The sequence below is a fragment of the Zingiber officinale genome, chromosome 3A (genome assembly GCF_018446385.1).
Source record: "Zingiber officinale cultivar Zhangliang chromosome 3A, Zo_v1.1, whole genome shotgun sequence".
Lineage (NCBI taxonomy): Eukaryota > Viridiplantae > Streptophyta > Magnoliopsida > Zingiberales > Zingiberaceae > Zingiber > Zingiber officinale.
This window is the reverse complement of record NC_055990.1, coordinates 163,007,604-163,030,670: the sequence shown is the minus strand read 5'-3', so window position 1 is coordinate 163,030,670 and position 23,067 is coordinate 163,007,604. Positions and strand designations below refer to the sequence as shown.

Genomic DNA, 23,067 nt, shown 5'->3' with positions numbered 1-23,067 from the left:
AATAGTTGAAAAATAGTTTTTCATTTATTGCTTTTATATTGTGCTGTGTGTGCATGTTAGTATACATGTCCAGTAGGCTAGCATAGTTAAAATTCCTCATTTATAAATAACTAAGTGGGAGATGAATTTTAAATAAATTCCACGGTCTCCATTACTGGAGCAGGAATTTTAAACATGTCCGCGAGCCTTTCTTCGCACTCCCATGGAGCAGGGGTGTCGAAGGCCCGTGTTCCAAGAATCTTCTGGCGAAGCACCAGATAGAGAAAAGTGTAAGATTAAAATGATAACTAGTGATAGCTCACCAGAAAAAGTCATCTCTCCATTCTCTCAAAGTGTACTGGATGATCCGCTTCCTAAGCGGTATCAAAATCTTAAGATCGGCGAGTACACTGGAACCACAGATCCAGAGGATCATCTATTGAAATTTGAGAATGTAGTATTATTACAACAATTCTCTGATGGGGTGAAATGTCAGATGTTTCTTACTACACTCGGAGGAGTCGCACAACGCTGGTTCAAGAGACTACCAGAAAAATCTATCCGAAAATTCAAGGACTTCAAGAAAGTTTTTCTACATCACTTTTCTAGCAACAAAAGGTATCATAAGACTCCTTGGAGTCTATTTTCAATTAAGCAAGCATCCAAAGAGTCCATCCGAGCCTACATCAAAAGGTTCAATCAGGTAGCTATCGATGTACCCAATGCTACTACTGAAATCTTAGTGAATGCTTTCTCTCAGGGTTTAAATGATAATGATTTCTTTAAAGATCTGGTAAGAAATCCTCCTGCCAATTTTGACTCCTTAATTGAACGAGCCACTGAATTTATTAATGTTGAGGAAGCTCAAGCCGCCCACAGAAAAGAGGGCACTACTTCTTCTCCTACTCCGATTAAGGAGAAAGCTCCTACTCCTGTTCCTCCACCTAGAGGACCTCGGGCAGTTCATCCACCTCATCGCCATCCAGAATATCGCCCGCAAGCAGTACAATATGTGGAGATACAGCCAAAGGCACCAAGAAGATGGCGCACTTATCATAAAACTAGCAGTCATCATACCGAAGACTGTTTTTTTTTAAGAAATAAAAGAGCAAATAGGGAGTGCTACCAAAGGCAAAACTATTATCGGCAGCAGTATCCTAGGCAGCAAAGTCCACTCAAATTGGAATATCGCCCGGTTGAGCCTCGGCAGGATACGTTGCCTGCCCTGGCCGGTACAAGCCAGGTATCGGAGAAGGCTCCTTCTGAAACCATGACAGCCAGACAAGAAGAAAATAGGAGTAATGCCGCCCAGGGAAATATCAATATGATCGCAGGTGGGTCCACTGATAGGGATTCTAATAGAGCCAAAAAAGCACATGCACGAAGACTTGAGATTCATGTTGTGGGGTGTAGCATGGAATGAGCAGCCGGTCCCGAAATAAGTTTCGGACCTAGAGATCTTGAAGGGGTAGAAATACCCCATGATGATGCCTTGATAATCAAGGTCGTGATAGACAACTATACTATTTCTCGTACCTTTATTGACACTGGTAGTTCTGTTAATATTATTTTTAAGAAGGCCTTTGATCAATTACAGATCGACCCGAGCGAACTTCAACAGATGGTAACTCCTCTATATGGATTCACGGGTAATGAAGTACAACCGCTTGGTCAAATAAAGCTGGCCATATCTCTAGGGGAGGAGCCCCTAATGAGAACAAGAAGATCTTATTTTATGGTGGTGGATGCCCCGTCTTCTTATAATATGATACTGGGTAGACCGGCCTTAAATGAGTTTAGGGCGGTCGTTTCTACTTTCTGTCAAAAAATTAAATTTCCTGTTGATGATCAGGTTGGAGAAGTACGAGGTGATCAGAAGACAGCTAGAAAATGTTATGTAGAGATCGTTCGGGCTGAAGCTAATGCTGCCCGAAAAATTCAAAAAATGGAATTCAATGCCATTCAGGAAAAGACGCCTGTGCTGGTTTATGAAGAAAAGGAAGAAGTCCAGATTCAGACCGGGCAACCTGAAGCTACTACTTATGTTGCGGCTGATCTTGATCCCACTCTGAAAGCCGAACTGGTGCAATGCCTGAAGAAGAATAATGATGTGTTTGCCTGGACGCCCAAAGAGGTCTCGGGCGTTTCTCCTGAAGTCATGGAGCATTCTTTACATGTCTTCCCAGATGCCCGCCTGGTCATGCAAAGAAAAAGAAATTTTAGCGCGGAGCAAAACCAAATCATTAAGGAAAAAATAACTAAACTCATGGAGGTTGGTTACATCAGGGAGGTACAATTTTCTAGCTGGCTAGCTAATGTGGTTCTAGTCTCTAAGCCAGGAAACAAATGGCGAGTATGCATTGATTTCCGGGATCTCAACAAGGCTTGTCCAAAAGATTATTATCCGTTACCCCGAATCGATCAACTGGTAGACTCCAATGCTGGGTGTGAGTACATCTCTATGCTAGACGCTTATCAAGGCTATCATCAGGTCCCCCTAGCTAAAGAGGATCAAGAAAAGGTCAGTTTTATAACATCTGAAGGTACTTATTGTTATAATGTTATGCCCTTCGGACTAAAAAATGTAAGAGCAACTTATCAGAGGCTTATGAATAAGGTCTTCCAAAATCAAATTGGAAGAAATATGGAAGTATATGTTGATGATATCTTGATTAAGTCTCTTCAAGATGTTGATCTGTGCAGGGATGTAGAGGAGACCTGCAAGACATTGAGGCAATATGGGCTCAAGTTGAACCCGAGCAAATGTTTATTTGGAGCAAAAGGGGGAAATTTTCTGGGATATATAGTGTCTAAGCGAGGAATAGAGGCCAACCCGAGCAAAGTCAAGGCGCTTCAGAACATGGAGCCTCCGCGTAACATGAGGGAAGCTCAAAGACTTACTGGCCGGATTACAGCCTTGTCTAGGTTCATTTTCAGGTCGGCCGATCGTATCTTCCATTTCTTTAAAATACTCCGGAAGGCAAACAAATTTCAGTGGAACGAGGAATGTGATAAGGCCTTCCAAGAGTTAAAAGATTATTTATCTACTCTTCCTGTATTAGCTAAGCCTATAGTAGGAGAGACCCTCTGGGTATATTTGTCAGCTAATGAAAACGCTGTAGACTCTGTATTAGTTAGGCAAGAAGGGAAGGAACAACAACCTGTATATTTCTCTAGCCATTTATTAAAAGGAGCTGAGTGTAGATATACTACACTAGAAAAGTTGGCTTATGCATTAGTGTTGACCGCTCGGAGGTTGCGCTCATATTTCTTAGCACATGAAATTGTTGTATTGACCAACAGTACCCTCGGACGAGTGGTACTCAACCTAGAGGCATCAGGTCGGCTGATCAAATGGACTACTGAACTTGGTGAATATGACATACAATATCAACCCCGCTCGGCCATCAAGGCACTAGCTCTAGCAGATTTCATTATAGAAGTTCAAGGCCTTAAGGAAGAAAATATTTGAAAAATTTATGTGGATGGCTCCTCAACCAGACAAGGTAGCGGAATTGGTATTCTTCTTATATCTCCAAGGGAAGACAGACTCCAACTCTCTGTCAGATTAAATTACAAAGCTACTAACAATGAGGCAGAATATGAAGCCTTGATAGCTGAATTGCAAGCCGCTCGGCATATAGGAGCAGCTCGAGTCCTCATCTATTCTGATTCTCAATTAGCAGCCCAACAACTATCAGGTAATTTTGAAATTAATAATGACAAACTCAAGTTATATGCTGAGGCATTTGATAAGTTAAAGTCCCAGTTTCAAGAAGTAAATATACAAAAGGTTCCTCGATCTGAAAATTAGGTAGCAGATGAATTGGCTAAGCTGGCCTCCGCTATAACACCATGGAATTTGGATCGACCAGTGGAACAAACTCTGTTAATATCTTGTATCGAAAGACAAGCTGATGCAGAAATACACGGCGACTGGAGGGCCCAAATCATATTGTATCTACAGCAGGGTATTCTTCCGAGTAATGCAGAACAAGCAAGGATATTTAAGAAAAGAGCTGCTCAGTACACTATGATAGGAGAACAGTTATATAAAGGAGCTTTTTCTAGACCTCTGCTCAAGTGTATTGGCACATAAGATATACAATTTATTTTACAGGAGGTTCATCAAGGCTCATGTGGTAGTCATATAGGAGGAAGATCCTTGGCTCGTAAAATTTTACTAGCAGGATATTTCTGGCCTACTCTACACGAGGATGCCAATAAGCTGGTAAGAACTTGTATTTCTTGTCAGAAACATCAAAATACTTTGCATCATCCTACACAGTTATTGAGGACCTCTATAGTCTCATGTCCCTTCGATCAATGGGGCATGGACATAGTAGGACCATTTCCTATGGCAGCTGCACAAAGAAGGTTTTTATTGGTAGTAGTGGATTATTTTTCTAAATGGGTAGAAGTAAAACCACTTGCCCGGATTACTGAAGATGCAGTTATTAAATTTCTGTGGAAAAATATCATATGCAGATTCGGCATTCCTCATAAATTAGTCTCTGATAATGGAAGACAATTTCAAGGGGATATAATCTTAGATTGGTGCAAAAGTTATGGTATTATTCAGGCCTTCACCTCTGTAGCTTATCCGCAAAGTAATGGTCAAGCGGAAGTAACCAATAGAGAAATTATAAGAGGTTTAAAAACTAAACTGGATCATGTCGGAGGTAGCTGGGTAGATGAATTACCCAGCGTTCTTTGGGCATACCGTACTACACCTCGAGAAGCTACAGGAATTACTCCCTTTCAATTAGTTTATGGAGGAGAAGCAATAATTCCCATTGAGGTGGGAGTAGAATCTGATAGAAAACAATTATATGATGCAGATAATGATGGTCGACGACTCATGGAGCTGAACCTGATAGAGGAAATTAGAGATAAAGCTGCAACTCGTCTCGCCTCATATCGACAACGAATGAGGCAAAATTATAACAGAAGAGTTATCCCTAGATTTTTCTAAGTGGGAGATCTAGTATGGAAGAGTATTAAACCTGTCAGGGATGTTAGTAAGTTAGTACCACAATGGGGAGGACCTTACAAAGTGGTGGAAAAGCTCGCATCGGGTTCATATTAACTCCAGGATACTGAAGGAAGAATTCTCAAACGCCCCTGGAGTGCAAATCATTTACAACCTTACCGAACCTAACAAGAACATACCATTCAAGAATACATCTGAAGGAACAGATCGTAATTATTTGAAGTAAGTTCCTGGTGAACTGAGGACAAGTATGCTTAAAGTTTATGTACTCTATTTCTTTCAATAGATACAATGCAAGACAAACATCGCCCAAGAAATAAATGTGGTTCACACAGATTGACAATTATCGGCCGAACTTTTATAATCTATTCGAACGATCAACAGTTGGGAACCCTAAGGACCTACTCAACTCCCCTAAGAAAAACTCAGAAGCTTTAAAATCATTACAAGGTCAGTGCAAACATTATAATTTCGCATTAGAACATAGTCGGTCGGGAAAACTCATGAAGTAACTCGGACGGGTCTTCATGGGAGGAACTGGAGACTTTAAACTATCATAGAACATAGTCGATCGGGAAATCTCATGAAGTAACTCGGACGGGTCTTCATGGGAGGAACCGGAGACTTTAAACTATCATAAAACATAGTCGATCGGGAAATCTCATGAAGTAACTCGGACGGGTCTTCATGGGAGGAACCGAAGACTTTAAACTATCACAAAGCATAGTCGATCGGGAAACCTCATGAAGTAACTCGGATGGGTTTTCATGGGAGGAACTGGAGACTTTAAACTATCATAGAACATAGTCGATCGGGAAATCTCATGAAGTAACTCGGACGGGTCTTCATGGGAGAAACCAGAGACTTTAAACTATCACAAAGCATAGTCGATCTGGAAATCTCATGAAATAACTCGGACGGGTCTTCATGGGAGGAACCGGAGACTTTAAACTATCACAAAGCATAGTCGATCAGGAAACCTCATGAAGTAACTCGGACGGGTCTTCATGGGAGGAACCAGAGAATTTGAACTATCACAGAACATAATCGATCAGGAAACCTCATGAAATAACTCGGACGAGTCTTCATGGGAGGAACCGGAGACTTTAAACTATCATAGAACATAGTCGATCGGGAAATCTCATGAAGTAACTCGGATGGGTCTTCATGGGAGGAATCAGAGACTTTAAACTATCACAGAACATAGTCGATCGGGAAAACTCATGAAGTAACTCGGACGGGTCTTTATGGGAGGAACTGGAGACTTTAAACTATCACAGAACATAGTCAATCGGGAAATCTCATGAAGTAACTCGGACGGGTCTTCATAGGAGGAACCGAAGACTTTAAACTATCATAGAACATAGCCGATCGGGAAATCTCATGAAGTAACTCAGACGGGTCTTCATGGGAGGAACCGGAGACTTTAAACTATCACAAAACATAGTCGATCGGGAAACCTCATGAAATAACTCGAACGGGTCTTCATGGGAGGAACCGGAGACTTTAAACTATCACAGAACATAGTCGATCGAGAAATCTCATGAAGTAACTCGGACGGGTCTTCATGGGAGGAACCGGAGACTTTAAACTATCATAGAATATAGTCGATCGGGAAATCTCATGAAGTAATTCGGACGGGTCTTCATGGGAGGAACCGGAGATTTTAAACTATCACAAAGCATAGTGGATCGGGAAACCTCATGAAGTAACTCGGACGGGTCTTCATGGGAGGAACCGGAGACTTTAAACTATCACAAAGCATAGTCAATCGGGAAACCTCATGAAGTAACTCGGACGGGTCTTCATGGGAGGAACCAGAGACTTTGAACTATCACAGAACATAGTCGATCAGGAAATCTCATGAAGTAACTCGGACGGGTCTTCATGGGAGGAACCGGAGACTTTAAACTATCGCAGAACATAGTCGATTGAGAAATCTCATGAAGTAACTCGGACGGGTCTTCATGGGAGGTGTAGGATCGAAAAGAATTTAGATATCTCCACAATAGCATGATATTGTCCACTTTGGGCCTAGACCCTCATGGCTTTGCTCTTGGGCTCTCCCCAAAAGGCCTCATGCCAATGAAGATATCTTTTTCTCTTATAAACCCATGGTCTTTCCCATGTGTTTCCAATATGGGACTATGTTTGCAACCTTGCAACCCCAATAGGAGGAACCGGAGACTTTAAACTATCACAGAGCCTAATTGACCGGGATTATATTATCAAGGTAAATTCAAAGTTATACAGATTTCTTCACAAAAATCGTTTGACATTCTACACTGAATCAAAAGCCAAGGTTCGAGGGGGATTCTATACATACGTTACATTTCCTATCTGGAGACCCGTTCACATGGAGTTCTTTATTTAAAATCGCTCGGAGTATTATTCCCGGCTCGGAGCTCAGGAATCTTATAAAGTTCCTTATATGAAATCGCTCGGGATTATTCATTCTTTTGAAGTATGAAGCATACTTGACACATACCTATCTGAGTGAAACTTAGGGAGATTATGGAAATTGTTACTGATTAAAGTTATATGGTCGTGGAAGATGTTCTCAGCAAAGAAGTTTATTAAGACAAGATTTAATCTCAAAAATCAAGCAAGGAATTCTTGAATAAAATAGCACTTATACTCAATATCTGGAAACATTTCAAAGGGAGCCATCTCAAGCTAACACAAGATGGAAAAGGAAACAGGCAAGTATCAAAACTTTCCCCTATGTTGCAATCACTTAATTACAAAGTTTTCAATTACAATTCTTTTCGTTACAAATCTTTTCATTGCCCATCTTTTTGAATACACAACCATGCTTACTTAAAATGACTTGTTAAATCTGCGGATAGTTCTTTGTTAAGTCTATGACGGCTTATGAATGAAGGAGGAGGTTCATTAGGTAGATAACCACCCTCTCTCAGTTGTTGAAGAATTCCCGACACAGAATGATTTAAAGCCCCTACCATTCGACGGACATATTCTTGAACAAGCGCCGGAGACTTTAGATAAGCTAGGCACCACTCTTTCCATTGGTTCTTCTCCTGCTCCTTATAACTCTGAAAATCAGCTTGTAGTTTAGTGTTTTGATCTTTTAAAGCATCTTTCTCCAATCTGAGTTGTTCCAGTTCCTTTTGGAGTAGTGACAGCTCGACATCTTGAGCCTTTCTTTGCTCTTGTTCCTGTAGGATAGTGAAATCATGAGAGGCTAGGTCTTGAGCTTGTTCAGAAAGACAGATATTATGAAGCTTCTCTATTTTCTCTAAAACAAGGCTTTTATGAGAAGCGTCTGAGAGAGCTTTTTCCTTTAAAGTAATTTCCAGTCGAAGACCAGAATGTAATCGGTCCACCTGTAGCTCCAAAGTTCTCCTTGCAAGCTCTTTGTCTTTCAATAATTGTTGTGATTCTTGTAATTCCTGCCTCAATACCCTTAGTTGTTGATATTGCAAGGCCACTTTCTCTTGCAATTGAGTCAGGTCATCATGAGAAGGAGGTAGAGTAGCTTTCAATGCCTCTATTTGAGCTTTTAGCTTATTGTTCTCCCGGTCCCGAGCCATAAGTAGCTGGTCTATGTGAAGACTTGAGGCAAGGAACTAAACAAAATAATGATACAGTTAGAGATAGTGATAAGAAGTTAACAACATATAACTAAGAATACTTACAGCGACCGCCTGACGACTGTGGTGGTCGGCCCGATTTGAAAGACTAATGCCCCTTAGTTGTTCTTGGCCATGTAGCCAAGATTCAGCCAATAGGCCTTGTAGTTGTAGGGAGCCATAACTAGGCAGATCAGAGGCATATCCCATTTGGGAAGGTAGACCCATAGCTTGTTTGAATAAAGACGGGGGAACGGAGGAAGAAGGAGGTAGGGAGGAAGAAGACGCAATAGAAGGGAAAGAAGTAGTAGAAACAAGAGCAGCAGAAGAAGAACTAGATGGGATGGAAGGTGGCAATGCAAGGGGTGCTGACTCAATCGTTGAAACGCGAATCACTGAGGGCCCGACACTAGGAGAAGATCTACGGCAAGGTGTTCGTTTTGCTCGCGGCCCAGAAGCCAAAGGAGGTAAGGCCAATGCAAGAGGTTGAGAAGATATAGAAGGGATAACGGCCATCTCAGAAGCAGAAGCAGAAGAAGCTGAAATAATAGCAGAAGAAGAAGGGATGAGCAGAGCAGGTCTCATCATCCTGAGAGTAGGATTGGAAATAATATGGTAGGGGACATCGGTGCCTTACCTCTCTCAAGAGAAATAGACGCTGGAACAAGAGGAACTTGCACAAAAGTACCAAAAAGATCGCCAAAGGAAGCATCCTCAGTAAGCTTTGGCTTTTTTATTAAGGCAATAAAAGGTTGTTCTTCTTCCTCTTCCATGGATGCAACAGCTTCTGCTTGTTGCTCTTCTTTAGACAGCAGGCCCAGGGTAGAGGAATTAGGATTAGCTCGGCGAGTTCGCAACCACTCTTTTCCGAGATTATTCACAAAGGACTTAGTCATAGTAGGGTTCTTGTACATGAAAGCCGGAAGAAGAGCATTAGCTGAAACACAGGAATTAAGCACCATTATAAAGAAGATATATCAATCAGTAAACGTAGGGTGAAATGTTTATACGTACCGAAAGAGTCATCCAAGGGAGTGTCAATATTGCTTATCCCAAAAGGAAACATCAAACCCTCCACAATTAAATGCGGCAAGCTGAATTTTGCTCCCCTCAGTTTAGATAAAGCAAAGGCAACAGAGGGATCACTGGGGAGATTATGGGTACTAGGAACCGGAGGTAAATCATATATCCATTGGATAGGAAAAGGAGAAGGAGAAGGGAGACGCATACGGAAAACTTTATGGTGTCATTCCCCTTGAGGGGGAATGCGGTTAAACGAAATAGCCTTAGGGTGAGACTGAAACTTGAAGACACCCATGTCTACCTGGCGCGGAACGAAGAAGTGATGAAAAAGACGAGAGGATAAAAGAAAATCTAGCAATTTAGATACTCCAATGAAATCCATGAGGATAGAAAAAGACTGAGGGATAAGCTGGTTGAGGGGAATATTGAAGTATACACTAACATCAGAAAAAAAAAAAAAAGGGATGAAGAGGGAATCGAAAACCTTGTAGGACTTGTTCTCGGAAGATAAATATACACCCTAAAGGAGGAAGATGTGGACTATCCAGTGAAGTAGGGCGAACTATATAAGAAGGAAAATCATAAGTCGCCTTTAAGTCCACCCCCTCTGTCTCCGTAAGATCAGAAGCGCACAAGAGAAACCACACAGGAGAGGAAGTAGCCATGGTGGAACAATAAAAGGAGGATGAGCCGAGGGAGATGAAGGAAAAAGTTAGAAAGCGGAAGAGAACTTCTTAAAACCCTTGTTTTCCTTTCGGTCCTGTGCTAAACCCCCCAAATGAAGATAGCAGAAGAAATACTAAAAGGAAAAGTACTCGGAATTCCAACCATCATAAATAGGTAATGACATTAAAGGATAAAATCGAATTTATTAAGGTGAGTAATCTTCCTCGAAAAATACAACCAAGTTTCCCTAGATATAATTTTAGAGTCCGACAAATATGAGGAACATCGGTCAGGTACTATAAGTTTAGATTATTTGTTTAATAAAACAACAAACCCAGATGGGCATAATGGACCGGATAAAAGTTGAGTAGGAGGCATTAGTCGATATATTCCCGCATAAGGATATATCGACCGGGTATAGTAAACTAATGGATGTCAAAATTAGCATAGCAAACAAGACTTGGTCAAAAAATACCAGACGAGATTCATAAATATGAATATGAATCGGTCGGTCATAGTAGACCGACCGAGATAAATACTATTCTAATATGTCGATCAGAGGTTTATAATGGTAAGTCAGGTGACATCCACCATGATAAAACCATATGAAATTTGGTTAAGTATAATACATAAGATGACATGCATAAATACAAGTATAAATTAATCGAGTATAACAAATCGACCAATATTGAGAATAGTGCAATAGGACTGTACTAAATTGAACGGGACACAATTAGCTATAAAACATCGGACGGTATTTATCAGCGTTGACATACACCGGCCGGTCACAATAGAACGGTCAAAATAAAGAACATTATAATATGTTGAGCGAAGTTTTATGGTGGTCGGCCAGGTGACATTCAATATATTTAAACAAAACAAACAATCGCCATGAGGAAGAACAGGTTTAACAATGAAAAGGGAGGATCAACTTTACATGAGTTTACTAGATTGTCATCACAAAATCCTAACCCACTTTATAAGGATTTGGATTCAAGGAAGAAAATCATTCTAAGGTCAGCTGAGGAAACAGATCAGGAGGCCTGTTCTCGAGAAGTTTGCGACGGTTCAGGAAGTTGGGAGGGGGATCACGAGATAAAAAGTCTTCCTCTCTCAATTGTCGCACTGCCCCTTCAGCTCCAGCATTGAAGGCTGCTAGGATCGACTTCACGATCGGCCTGTTGAACTTAGTAGATTTAATCATGATAGTGGCCCTTTCCTTGTAGCGAGTATCTTCATTAGTCTTGTAGACAACCAAAGCCGTTTGGGAAGTCTTCAGTTCGGCTTCTTTGGTGGAGACCTCGGTTTTAGCTAAATTCAGGGAAGTATTCAAGGAAGTTATTTTGTCATCCTTCAGCTGCAAGGCCTTAAGTTTTTTAGCCAATGCCGATTCATAATCAGCCTTTAACTTGCCAAGCTCAATTGTCCGTTTCTCCAAATTGGAAGTTAATTCTTGGTTAAGATCCATAGCTGATTTGAACTGTGTCTGGAGACTTTCAATTTGAACTTCAAGTTGTTTCTTTGAAGCAGCAGAAAATGTGGCAGAAGATAACTCAGTAACTTGCTGTTTCAGTTTGTCGTTTTCGGATCTCAGCTTCTTATTCTCGTTGTATAAATTGTGCATTAGCCGAGACAAGCCCATATTTTCTATCCATCGCTAGAAATATAATAAAGGATTATGATATAATCACTGATGAATAAAAAGTAGACGTTAATAAACATACCTGATTCTCACTATGGGAAAAACGATCAATTATTTTGGGAGTGGTAAGTTCTTCAAAAATAGGACGAACTTTCTCCCAAGCATTAGCAAAGGAACCTCCTAGCAATATGGGGAGGACGGGAATAGCAGAAGAACCCGCGGAGAAGGAGGAAGTAGGAACAGATGGAGGAGCAAAGACTAAATAAGAAGAGGGTGAGGAAGGTAAGGATCCAGATTCTGGAATAGACAATGAAAAGGTGAAAGAAGCATCACCAGGGGCACTAGTGCTGAAAGAGGGTGAGGCAGAGAAGGTTAGAGAAGGATAGAGCTCAGCCAAAGTAGGTTCGTCAGAAGGAAGGTCAGCAGGAGCAAAACCTTCTGAGACAAGCTCATTGGCGGGAAGGATGAGTCTCCTTTTGGGAGGGGGAGCCCTGGTGAGTTTGCGTCCAGGGCGTTTGCTGGTAGCAACTTCAACTATCAATTTACCAGAACTCCCAGGAGACGTGAGTTCAATGATAGGAAGGGGGTGGCTGATGAGGTAGCAGCAGCCACTGGTGAAGCAACAGTGGGCAAAGAAACAACAGGGATTTCTGCGGGAAGACCTTCGGGAGCCTCAGGAACCGCCGGAGAGCTGGGTACCTCAGCTAAAGGAGACGGATCTTCGATTGGAGGCGGAGGAGTGATGGCAGCAAGAAGCTCTTTTTCTTTTGCGCGAATTGCGTCCTCCTCCAGACGCAGTTCTTCATCGATTAAAGCAGAATAAAAGTTTTCCACTACATAGAAAATAAAAATATTTTAGTTAGTTAAAATCAACAAGAAAGAAGCAGGATTTTACCTAAAGAGCCTTACGTAGCAGGCTTGACGGGGCTTAGACCGAATAAGTATAGAAGATCGACTCTCAGCCACTTGGGAATAGAAAGTCGACGACTTAACAACTTCTCACAATAAATAGGAAAAGAAGGATGAAGGTGAAACTCCCTGATGTCGGGCAAGGGGGGTAAGGAGGATTTCCAGGCATGAGACCAAGGAATGGGTCCTGGAAACTTTATGAAGAAGAAACGAGATTTTCAAGCTTTAAGAGACGAGGGCATATCCTCAAAAAGGACCATTTTAGTTCAGGACTGGAACAAGAAAACACCAGGTTCCGAACACTTCGAGTAAGAAAACATGAAGAAATTTTGAGAAGTAGGGGGGATATCTAATAGACGAAATAACATGTAAGCACCACACAGATAACGAAAGGCGTTAGGTGTAAACTGCTGCAAAGGAATATCAAAATACTGGCTTACTTCGATTAAGAAAGGAGGAATGAGAAACCTAAACCTCCTATCAACTGATCCTTGAAAAAAGTCACGCAATTAGCGGGGGGACGATGAGAATGATCATCTGGTTTCGGGATTAAGATGCTATACTCCCTAGGGATTTCATATTGACGGCGGATGGTAAGCCTAGCATTTTTATCAAAGGAAGAAGATATTTGGACATACCAAGGAGCAATCGTTTCCTCAGCCATAGACAGAAATAAAGGCTAGCATAACAACAAGTTACTTACTGGAAGCAAGAAAAGAGACCGCCGGGAAACGGTGAGCACGAGATTTGATCAAAAACTGCAGCAAGAAAAGAACGCTAAGGCAAGAAAGGAAGGGACAAAGTTGAAAAGAAGACAAAGGGTTTAGGGTTTTGAAAAATACATAGCCGTCGTTAGATCAAAATATTTTTATCTCAGTAGACGTTGAGGATTACAGGAAAAAGGACAAATACTTACATGACGTAGCAGAGAGAGAAAGTATGTGTCACATAATCATAAAGAAATATTTATGTTGGACGCGACAGATCGGATCACGCCGGGGTTGGTAACACCTCGTTATACGCCTCCGACATTCTCTTACTAGGGGAAAAGTCAATCACAAGCAAGGAAATTTTGAAAGAAGACATAGTTTACTAGGCATAATAAAGGAAGAGAGATTGAGTTTGACTAAATCCAGGTTGAGGACAAGAAAAACTAAGGATAGCTATTTAGGCATATAACATGTCCTAAGTTAGTATCATTATAAAGCGTAAACTAGCATTGATCGAGATAATTTTTACTTATATCGGCTGGCATAACTTTAGCTATGATAGATAAGTATAATATCGGTCGAGATAACCTTGTTTGTGATAAACAAGTGAATATCGGTCGGTATAACGATTAGCCACAATAAGTAAGTATAATATCGACCGAGACAACCTTGTCTGTAATAAAACAAGGAAATATTTATCGAAGTAACAATGTCTATGACATATGAGTGAATATTGGGGGGGCACAACATCACATCTATCCTTAGAAATTAAAGGGATTCAATAGAGTTACCCGATTCAATACAAAAGATTGTTTGAATTTACATTTAGAATCTGATTAAATACATAACATTACATTTCCTCTCCAAAAAATTAAACCTAGAAAAGTCAACAAAAATTACAGACATAAGCTCTCGAAATGCTTAGCAAATGTCAATCCCACTGGAGTCAAACTTACCATGGAGCAGAAGTGGAAGTATTTTACCTGGCACGAAGAAAGCTTGCCCGGGCAACAAAAGTGGAAATATTTTACCAGGCACGAAGGAAGCTGGCCCGGGCGACAGAAGTGACAATATTTTGCCCGGGATGAAGGAAACTATGAAGCGGGGAGACTCAAGAGCAAGGGGAAGGGGACAGATCTATTCAAGCCATGGTGCAAAGGTGACTGAAAGAGCCTCTCCCATGTTCGAGCCCTAGAGTTCTGCAACTAGAGCAACCAATCCTAGCCCAAGGGTAACATGGGCTACGCGTTCGTAGCGACATCCATGGGCTATTTTGTTGGTCCTCCGTGAGTAAGGAGAATTCCTCTGAAGCTCGTTGAGTCTCTAGAGCAGTTGCGCCTTCAGTTGGAGATTCTAAACCTCGAGAAACGTCGTTCTTTGGGAGGGTTTCTCAAACCCTAGAGTAGCCAAAGTAAAAACTTGAATAAACTCATACATAGATCTCGCCTTGTCCAACAAGAATCACCCCCAAAGAGGGGGATCCCAGACCATACTCTTAGCAGGAAAAGTTAGCAAGGAAGGAAAAGAACTGAGGCGGGTGATGAACGAAGAGAGGGTTGTAGCCCTATTTAAAGGATCAAAGGACCCAAGGAATCACTGTACTAAGGTTCACGGGATCACTGTACTCAGGTTCACAAGATAGTTGTACATAAAATTTGTAAGGTCACTTTAGTACCTGTGGCAAAGTCACGGGTATGGAAAAAATAAAATCAGACTTGTGTCTAGTCAGTCGTCTACACCTCCTTCGACTAGACTTAAGGGGAAGGCTAGTGATATGGGTTAGGTTTCATGGATCCCCGATAAGGAAGGGAAAGGAGATAATCAAGCGGAGAAGATAGATCAATATCGGTCGGGATATATCTCAAAGGAGGTAGGCCAATATCGGTCGGGATATACTTCCAAATAAACAAGTCAGTATCGATCGAGATATACCTTCAAGGAGGAAGGCTCATATCGGCCGGGATATACCTCAAAGAAGGTAAGCCAATATCGATCAACATATACCTCAAATGAGGTAAGCCGATATCGGTCGGGGTATACCTCCAAATGAACAGGCCAGTATCGATCGAGATATACCTTCGGGGAGGTTGGCTAAGATCAGCCAGGATATACCTCAAAGGAAGTAGGCCAATATCGAGCAGGACATACTTCTGAAGAGGAAGAACAATATCGGTCGGGATATACCTCAAAGGAGGTAGGCCAATATCGGTCGGGATATACCTCAAAGGAGGTAGGCCAATATTGATCAGCATACACCTCAAAAGAGGTAGGCCAATATCGACCGGGATATACCTCAAAGGAGGTAGGCCGATATCGGCCGGTATATGCCTCCAAGGAGGCAAGCCAATATCGATCGAGACACACCTTTAGGAAGGAAGACCAATATCGACCGGGATATGCCTCCAAGGAGGCAGACCCATATCTATCAAGATATACCTCCAAGGAGGTTGGCTAAGATCAGCCAAGATATACCTCAAAAGAGGAAGGCCAATATCGACCGGAATATACTTCCGAGTGAGTAGACCAGTATCGATCGAGACATGCCTTCAGGAAGGAAATCCAATATCGGCCGAGCTGAATAATACCTTGAAAAGATACTTGATAAAAATCACATACTTGATAAAATATAGCCCAGTGCTAGTTGGGATAATAAACATAGAGGAGCACAGACGGGCATTGCCCCAGGAGTCTCATGAGAGGTACTAATAATTTATCAAACCTAGTTAAGCCCAGCTCCGACCGACACAAGGAACATTGTTATATTAAGCTATCTATGATATAGCAAAAACAGGAGGGGCAAGTAGGAACTATAGAAATACTTTAAAAGGACCTGTGAAACAGGATAGAAGTAAATATTTTAAATAAAATAGTTAATGAAGATATTTGTAGTATATGATTGTATAACAGGTGTTATATATTTGGCGAGAAATGTGTTTTTATACTATTTTGCATGTACTAGACGACAAAAAAGGTACATCTGGGGTACAAAAAAGATTCCTTAAAAGTCATTTACCACAAGTACACAGCTTACGTCATCTCATAACAAACTCTAACAAACCAGGGTCCATTTTATGACTACGGAGGTTATATGAAGTGGTATAAAAAGGGAAATCCTCTCCGTTGGCTAGGTAAGTTCACATCATTGCGCACACTCATAACCCTAATTTTCGACTACTGTTCATCTTCTTTTTCTTCCTCCTTCTTCCAGACCAAGAGAGATCACTGACTTGAGCGTCGGAGGGCCTAGCCAGGGATTACCACCCCGGTCTTAGGTCACTGACGATAGTGTTGGTCGGTCTCTTGTGCGCAGGAAGCCTTGGAAGCTCCAGATTTGGGTTTTCTCCTATTAGATTTCCTTCTCGCCATTGGGGCTTTACACCAGGAAGGTATTCTGTGATTCTACTCTCCCCAATCCGCTTTGGGTTTCTCGAATTGGCATTCAGTCAGTCAGGTATTATTCTTCATCAAGGCAGTAAGTTTTTTCCTTCTAGCTCTCTGTTTTGTCAAGCTTCTCAGACAGGATCATCCATCTTTCTCCTGTTGCTGCAGACATCAATACTCTTGATGATTATCGAGGCGACTGATATAAAGTGATGAGCTTATTTGTTCTTCCAACCAAAATATAAATATAAAGTGATGCATCTTTTATTATTCCAATAATGCATGTTAATTGTTGTTATGTTCAATACAATAACAATAACAATAAAGTCTTTTCCCACTAGGTGGGGTCGGCTGTATGAATCTTTTTACGTCATTAAGCGCTATCTTCTATTATATTATCATTTATATTTAAATAAATTTTATCTTATTTTATTGTTACTAACAAAGTCTTTATTGGTCTTCCTCTTCCTCGTTTGATATGCATGTTTATCATAATTTCACATCGCCTAACTGGAGCATTTATTGGTTGTCTAAATACATGTCCGTACCTACAACAACAATTAATATTATGGATCGACGATAAATACCTACACCAACTGCCTTGGCAAAATTACACCAACAGTTTGGGTCTTCAATTTCGAAGCAGCAAATATACAAGACTCTCTTCGGACCAGTACTCGACTAGTTCCTCATGATGCGACTTTTTTACTTGTTCTTTGAGGAAGCTTTGATCTCTGGCGTTATAAGACAACCCTTGAGCAATTTTCTATGTCCGAATAATTTCTGTTTGAGATATAATTTTTTTGTTAATGACTTTAACATGTACCAACTTTTCAACTTTTGCCAAACTACCACCGGTGACTTCTCGTCCATGACATGGTACATCACATCATTTGTAAGACAAAGCCTGATTGCTGTTACTGCCTTCGCCTAAAGTTCTTCCCAATCTGATCTCTCCATGCTTTCCGGTTTCCTTTTTCCTAGCGCCTTCACCATGCCTTGTTGCACCAATAAGTCCTTGACTCTTCTCTGCCATAATCTAAAGTTTCCGGTTCCGTCAAACTTCACTATATCAAACTTCATAGAAGTCATTCTCGACATATTGAAGAAATTCGTCAAAATCTGTAGCTCTGAACCAATTGTTGCACAAAGAAGGGGGCAACAACACCTCTCTACCTCTAACGCGGAAGAAGAGGAAGAGGGAAAAGAGATCGTGCAGAGCATCAAAACAAAGACACACAAAAGGAGAGCAAGCACAAGGAAGGAAGAGGAAGAGAATGAAAAGAAAGTTACCGTGGTTCGACGACGTACCTACTCCACAAAAAAGCCGAAGCTTTATTAGAATTCTCTCTACACAAGAGAATCACATTACATGACTTTTATGATTGTTGTTGTACAATAGGTTTACAATGATTCCTATAAATAATACTAAACCCAGACCTGATAAAATCGTAACAGAGACAAATAATATATATATCCTGCAAAATAAAATCTTAGAACAATTTATGATTAACAGAACACAGAGTATGAAATAGATTTCGTCTCCCCGAGACCGGAATCTAGTCAAGATCTCGACTTAGAGTTTCGAAATGGCTCTAAGTCGGATCGGCGCCTAAGTTCCCTTCCTGGGAGCGCATCCTTACAGTTACTCCCCTCCAGTGACTTACCTTCCAGACGTCCGGTCAGCCCTTCGACCCATCTAGACTTCGTGCCAGCTATCCGGTCAGCTCGTCGACCTAGCTGGACTTCGTGCCAAATGTTCGGTCAGCCCGTCGACCCATTTGGACTTCGTGTCAGTTATCCGGTCAATCCATCGACCTAGTTGGGCTTCGTTCCAGACATCCGGTCAGCCCGTCGACCTGTCTGGACTTCTCCTGCACACTCGATCAGAGTGTTGGATCAACAACAAAACTAACTTAACCTATTTTTTCATTCATCCAAACCTGGGTTAAACCGTTAGTGCTAACCGCACCAACACCCGCGACAGTCATGGGTGTTATGGGTGGTTGATTGGTGGAAAGAACAGAACATGGAAGTCCATACCTTTCCTTTCGACTTTGGTTGTCTGACAGTCACGTGCTGAGCGACATGTGCCCTCGGCTCAAGGTGTGGTCGCGCTCCTTCTGCTCTAGGCACTCTAGGAGGCTGATGGCTGCTCGTCACCTTCCGTTCGGTCGACAAAGGCGGCTTGGATGGCATTTCCTTTCTTCTTGCTGCCTGAGCTTCCTCCACGTTGATGTACTCATTGGCTTTCTTCAGCATGTGGTCGTAGTCTTGAGGTGGCTTCCTGATGAGCGAGCGGAAGAAGTCCCATTCGACGAGCCCTTGCGTGAACACGTTCATCATGGTCTCAGACGAGACCGAGAGAATGTCCATTGCCACTTGGTTGAAGTGCTGGATGTAGGCTCGGAGAGTCTCCCTTGGACCCTGCTTCATAGAAAATAAATTGACAGTTGTCTTCTGATAGCGCCTGCTGCTTGCAATGTGGTGAAGGAAGGTCGTCCGAAAGTCTTTAAAGCTCCGGATCGATCCGTCCGGCAACTTCCGAAACCAGCGTTGTGCCGAGCCGGACAGAGTGGTGAGGAAGACTCGACACTTGACTCCGTCAGTATATAGATGGAGAGTAGCAGCGTTGTCGAACTTACCGAGATGGTCGTCCGGATCGGTTGAACCATTGTACTCTCCAATCGCCAAGGGGGCATAGTGCCTCGGTAAAGGATCCTGTATAATCTCTTCAGAAAACTGCTTGTTGACCAGCTCAGGCGAGGCGTGGTATCGGGGGGCTTTGCTTTTCTGCGCGTCCCGAACGAGACTTCATCCGAGGAAGAACCTCTCTTAAATTTGCTTGTGCGATTTCTGAAGGCGTTTGGAACAATGCTTGGTGGAACAGTATCAGGCGAGGCGGCGCCTCTCCCTACGTGTCGGTCAACCCTCTATTTTGTCCCCAGATAGAGAGTTGTTCCAGTCGGTCTTTAAATTTAGTACATTAAACTAAAATCTAGTATATTTTCTATCAAATTGAGCACGATTCTTTTTTCATCTCAATTAGATGGAAAATATACTAAATTTTCTTTAAATGGTACTCAATTGGATGGAAAATATACTAAATTTTCTTTAAATGATGCTGAATTTAGGAGAAATTATATTAAGCAGAAAAAATCAAGCTAAATTTAATAGAAAATATACTCGATTCTAGTTTAAAATACTGAATTTAACTGGAATTATATTTGTTTTAAACTATTTGTACCTAAATGCAGTATCATTTAAAGAAATTTTAGTAGATTTTCCATCCAATTGAGTACCATTTAAAGAAAATTTAGTATAGTTTCCATCTGGAAAAAGAATCGTACTCAATTTAATAGAAAATATACTCAATTCTAGTATAAAATGTTGACTGATCCGATGGTAAGGCGGGGCTCGCCCTGTAGAGGTTCATTGCCACGATGGAGGTCAAAGTCAGGGCGGTCAGCGATCTCGGGTCATTGTCCGATCGGATGGCACACTCGCCCGATCAAATTGAGGGGTATCTGGCACAACATCATCACAGCTCGGCAGCGCACCAGCTTCTGGCGCTCAGAAAACAAAACCGGTGGCAAAGCATACACTGAGCGGATGGCCCGCTCAGACTTACATCGGAGACACAACCGAGCGGACAACATGCAGGCATGGCTGCCCGGTCGGCATGGCAAGGAAGTTGGGACAGTGGAAGGTTGGTTGAGCGGCCAACCTGCTCGACCCTAGGGAGCATAGTCCCCAGGAGAGACAACCGCCCGGATAGGTGAGGATTGGCTGAGCGGCTCTTCCGTTCGACCCGGTAACAGACAAAAGGAGCAGGTGGTGATATCCTTCTGGGAACCAGTGCCACAGACAGGCGGCGCGGTGGACGGCATGGTCAGGCAGAAGATCGTACGACGGAAGCTTCCACTGTCTTGTCAGAGATATGCTCGGGTCGTTGAGGTATGATGTCAGGGACACTTTACTGACACGTCTTTTCAGGGTAAGCTTTGAGAAAGCGTGCATGTCTCGAGAAGTGTGCACGCGCGTCCCCGGAGCCCTATACAAAGGGCCTCAAGCTTCGACGAAGTTAAGTAAGTTCTATTGTAGATACTATTACGCTGCTTCTCTTTGCTCCGCTCCTTTACTTCGCTTTCTTGTCGCCGATGATCTGATTTGAGAATTAGAGGGTCAACGCCGGGGAACCCCTCCCTGGCTCGGCACTGATGGTTTGTGGTTGCAAGCTCAACCAGCAGGAGATCCACGTATAGTCAACTGGACCGCCACTTCTCTAGCGTCCACCGCCTCGACTTTCGAACAGGATCATATATATATATATATAAAATGATCATTTTTTATTTATGTATTAAAAATAGAAAAAGAATAATTTGATTTTTTTAAAAAAAATAGTATACTATTTTGCCTTAAGGGATAAGGAACCCTTATTCCCATTATTTATGGGAATGAAATGATGAAGAAATATTATCAATGAGAGAGAAAAAGATATTCTTTGAGAGTAAAACTTAAGTAAAAAAGAGAGATACATATTTACTTAAGAGGAAAAAAAACGGATACGCAATATTTACTTGAGAGGAAAAAAAACGGATACACAACATCGATCAGAAATGAGAAAGATATGAAATCACCTATATATATGAGGACATATATTTTTGAAAGATCAAAAAGAGTTATTAGGTTTAAAAGAAATAACACACATAATTAAAAATAATTATTGATTATAAAACTATCTGAAATAAATAAAATTAATGTAATTTAAGATTAAAAGTGGATATTTTCTTTAAAAAATGAATAAAAATTAAAATTAGACCTAGACACAGACCTTTATATAAAAATTATAAATTTATAATTTATAAATCACTTTAAAGTCTTGCTTGAGAAATATACTTTCAATACACACCTTTTATGTTAGCGCTCGCTTAGGCAATTAGATGACAGAGCATACTTTTTTTTTTAGTAACCAACAAATAAAAGGGTATCATTTTAAATAATTTTAAAATATTTTTTGGAAATTTTAAAGTTATTTTGGTAGTTAATTATAGTCACATCAGATAGGATAAAATTTAGAATCCTTCGTGAACATATAAAATTAGATTATTCCATATAAAAATATAATAATAGGGCATCATTTTAAATAATTTTAAAATATTTGTTGGAAATTTTAAAGTTATTTTGGTAGTCAATTATAATCACATCAGATAGGATAAAATATAGAATTCTTCGTGAACATATAAAAATCATTCGCCATATTATTTTGCATTTGTGCAGTTATATATAATAGGTGCATTAATTATATATATTTTTTTTTATTTTTAAAAAATAGCCAGGCCCATTTTCTTTTTATTAAAATTTTATTAAAAAATTAATTGCCAGTCTGTTGGCGCGTTTCAATCTTTACGGATAAGAGGATCCACCCGCAGATTATAAATATGATCAATCATCAAGGACGTCAAGGCACAATTTAAATAAAAAAATCTTAGCGATCCAAATGGCTTCCAAGCAGCACTGCTTTCTCCTCCTTCTCTTCGTCGCCTTTCTCCTCTCCTCTTCCCTTGTGCTGGTCAAATCTGGTACTGCATGCAACATACGTACACATTTGTCATTGAATATGTCTAGCTATCTCAAGATATTTGATTGTATATATATATATATTGTTAGCTAATGTTTACGCCATGCATGCACTGATGCACATCCTTTCTTGATCTGCACATCCAGCTGAAGGCATCAGCTACGGGGCTATTCACAGAGGCGATCAAATACCTTGCTCTCGTCGTAGCACCACCTACTTCAACTGCCACCAAGGCAGCCCTGCCAACCCTTACAAACGTGGTTGCTCTAAGACTGAACATTGTCGAGGCGACTGATATAAAGTGATGAGCTTATTTGTTCTTCCAACCAAAATATAAATATAAAGTGATGCATCTTTTATCATTCCAATAATGCATGTTAATTGTTGTTGTGTTCAATATAACAACAATAATAACTAAGTTTTTTCTCATTAGGTGGAGTCGACTGTATGAATCATTTTACGTCATTGAACTCTATCTCTTATTATATCATCATTTATATTTATATAATTATCTTGTTTTATTTTTGCTAACCAAGTTTTTTTTTGTCTTCTTTTTCCTCGTTTGATATGAATATTTATCATAGTTTCGC

General features: G+C 41.0%; 1 protein-coding gene across 1 annotated transcript in view; it reads left to right on the top strand.

The window, feature by feature from the left end:
* LOC122050870 (UDP-glycosyltransferase 83A1-like) overlaps window positions 1-23,067 on the top strand; it is a 92,101-nt gene that overhangs the window by 33,749 nt on the left and 35,285 nt on the right. The window contains exon 2 of the mRNA XM_042611739.1: window positions 16,830-16,850. Coding sequence (XP_042467673.1) covers window positions 16,830-16,850 — 21 coding nt within the window. The remainder of the gene's footprint in view (window positions 1-16,829; window positions 16,851-23,067) is intronic.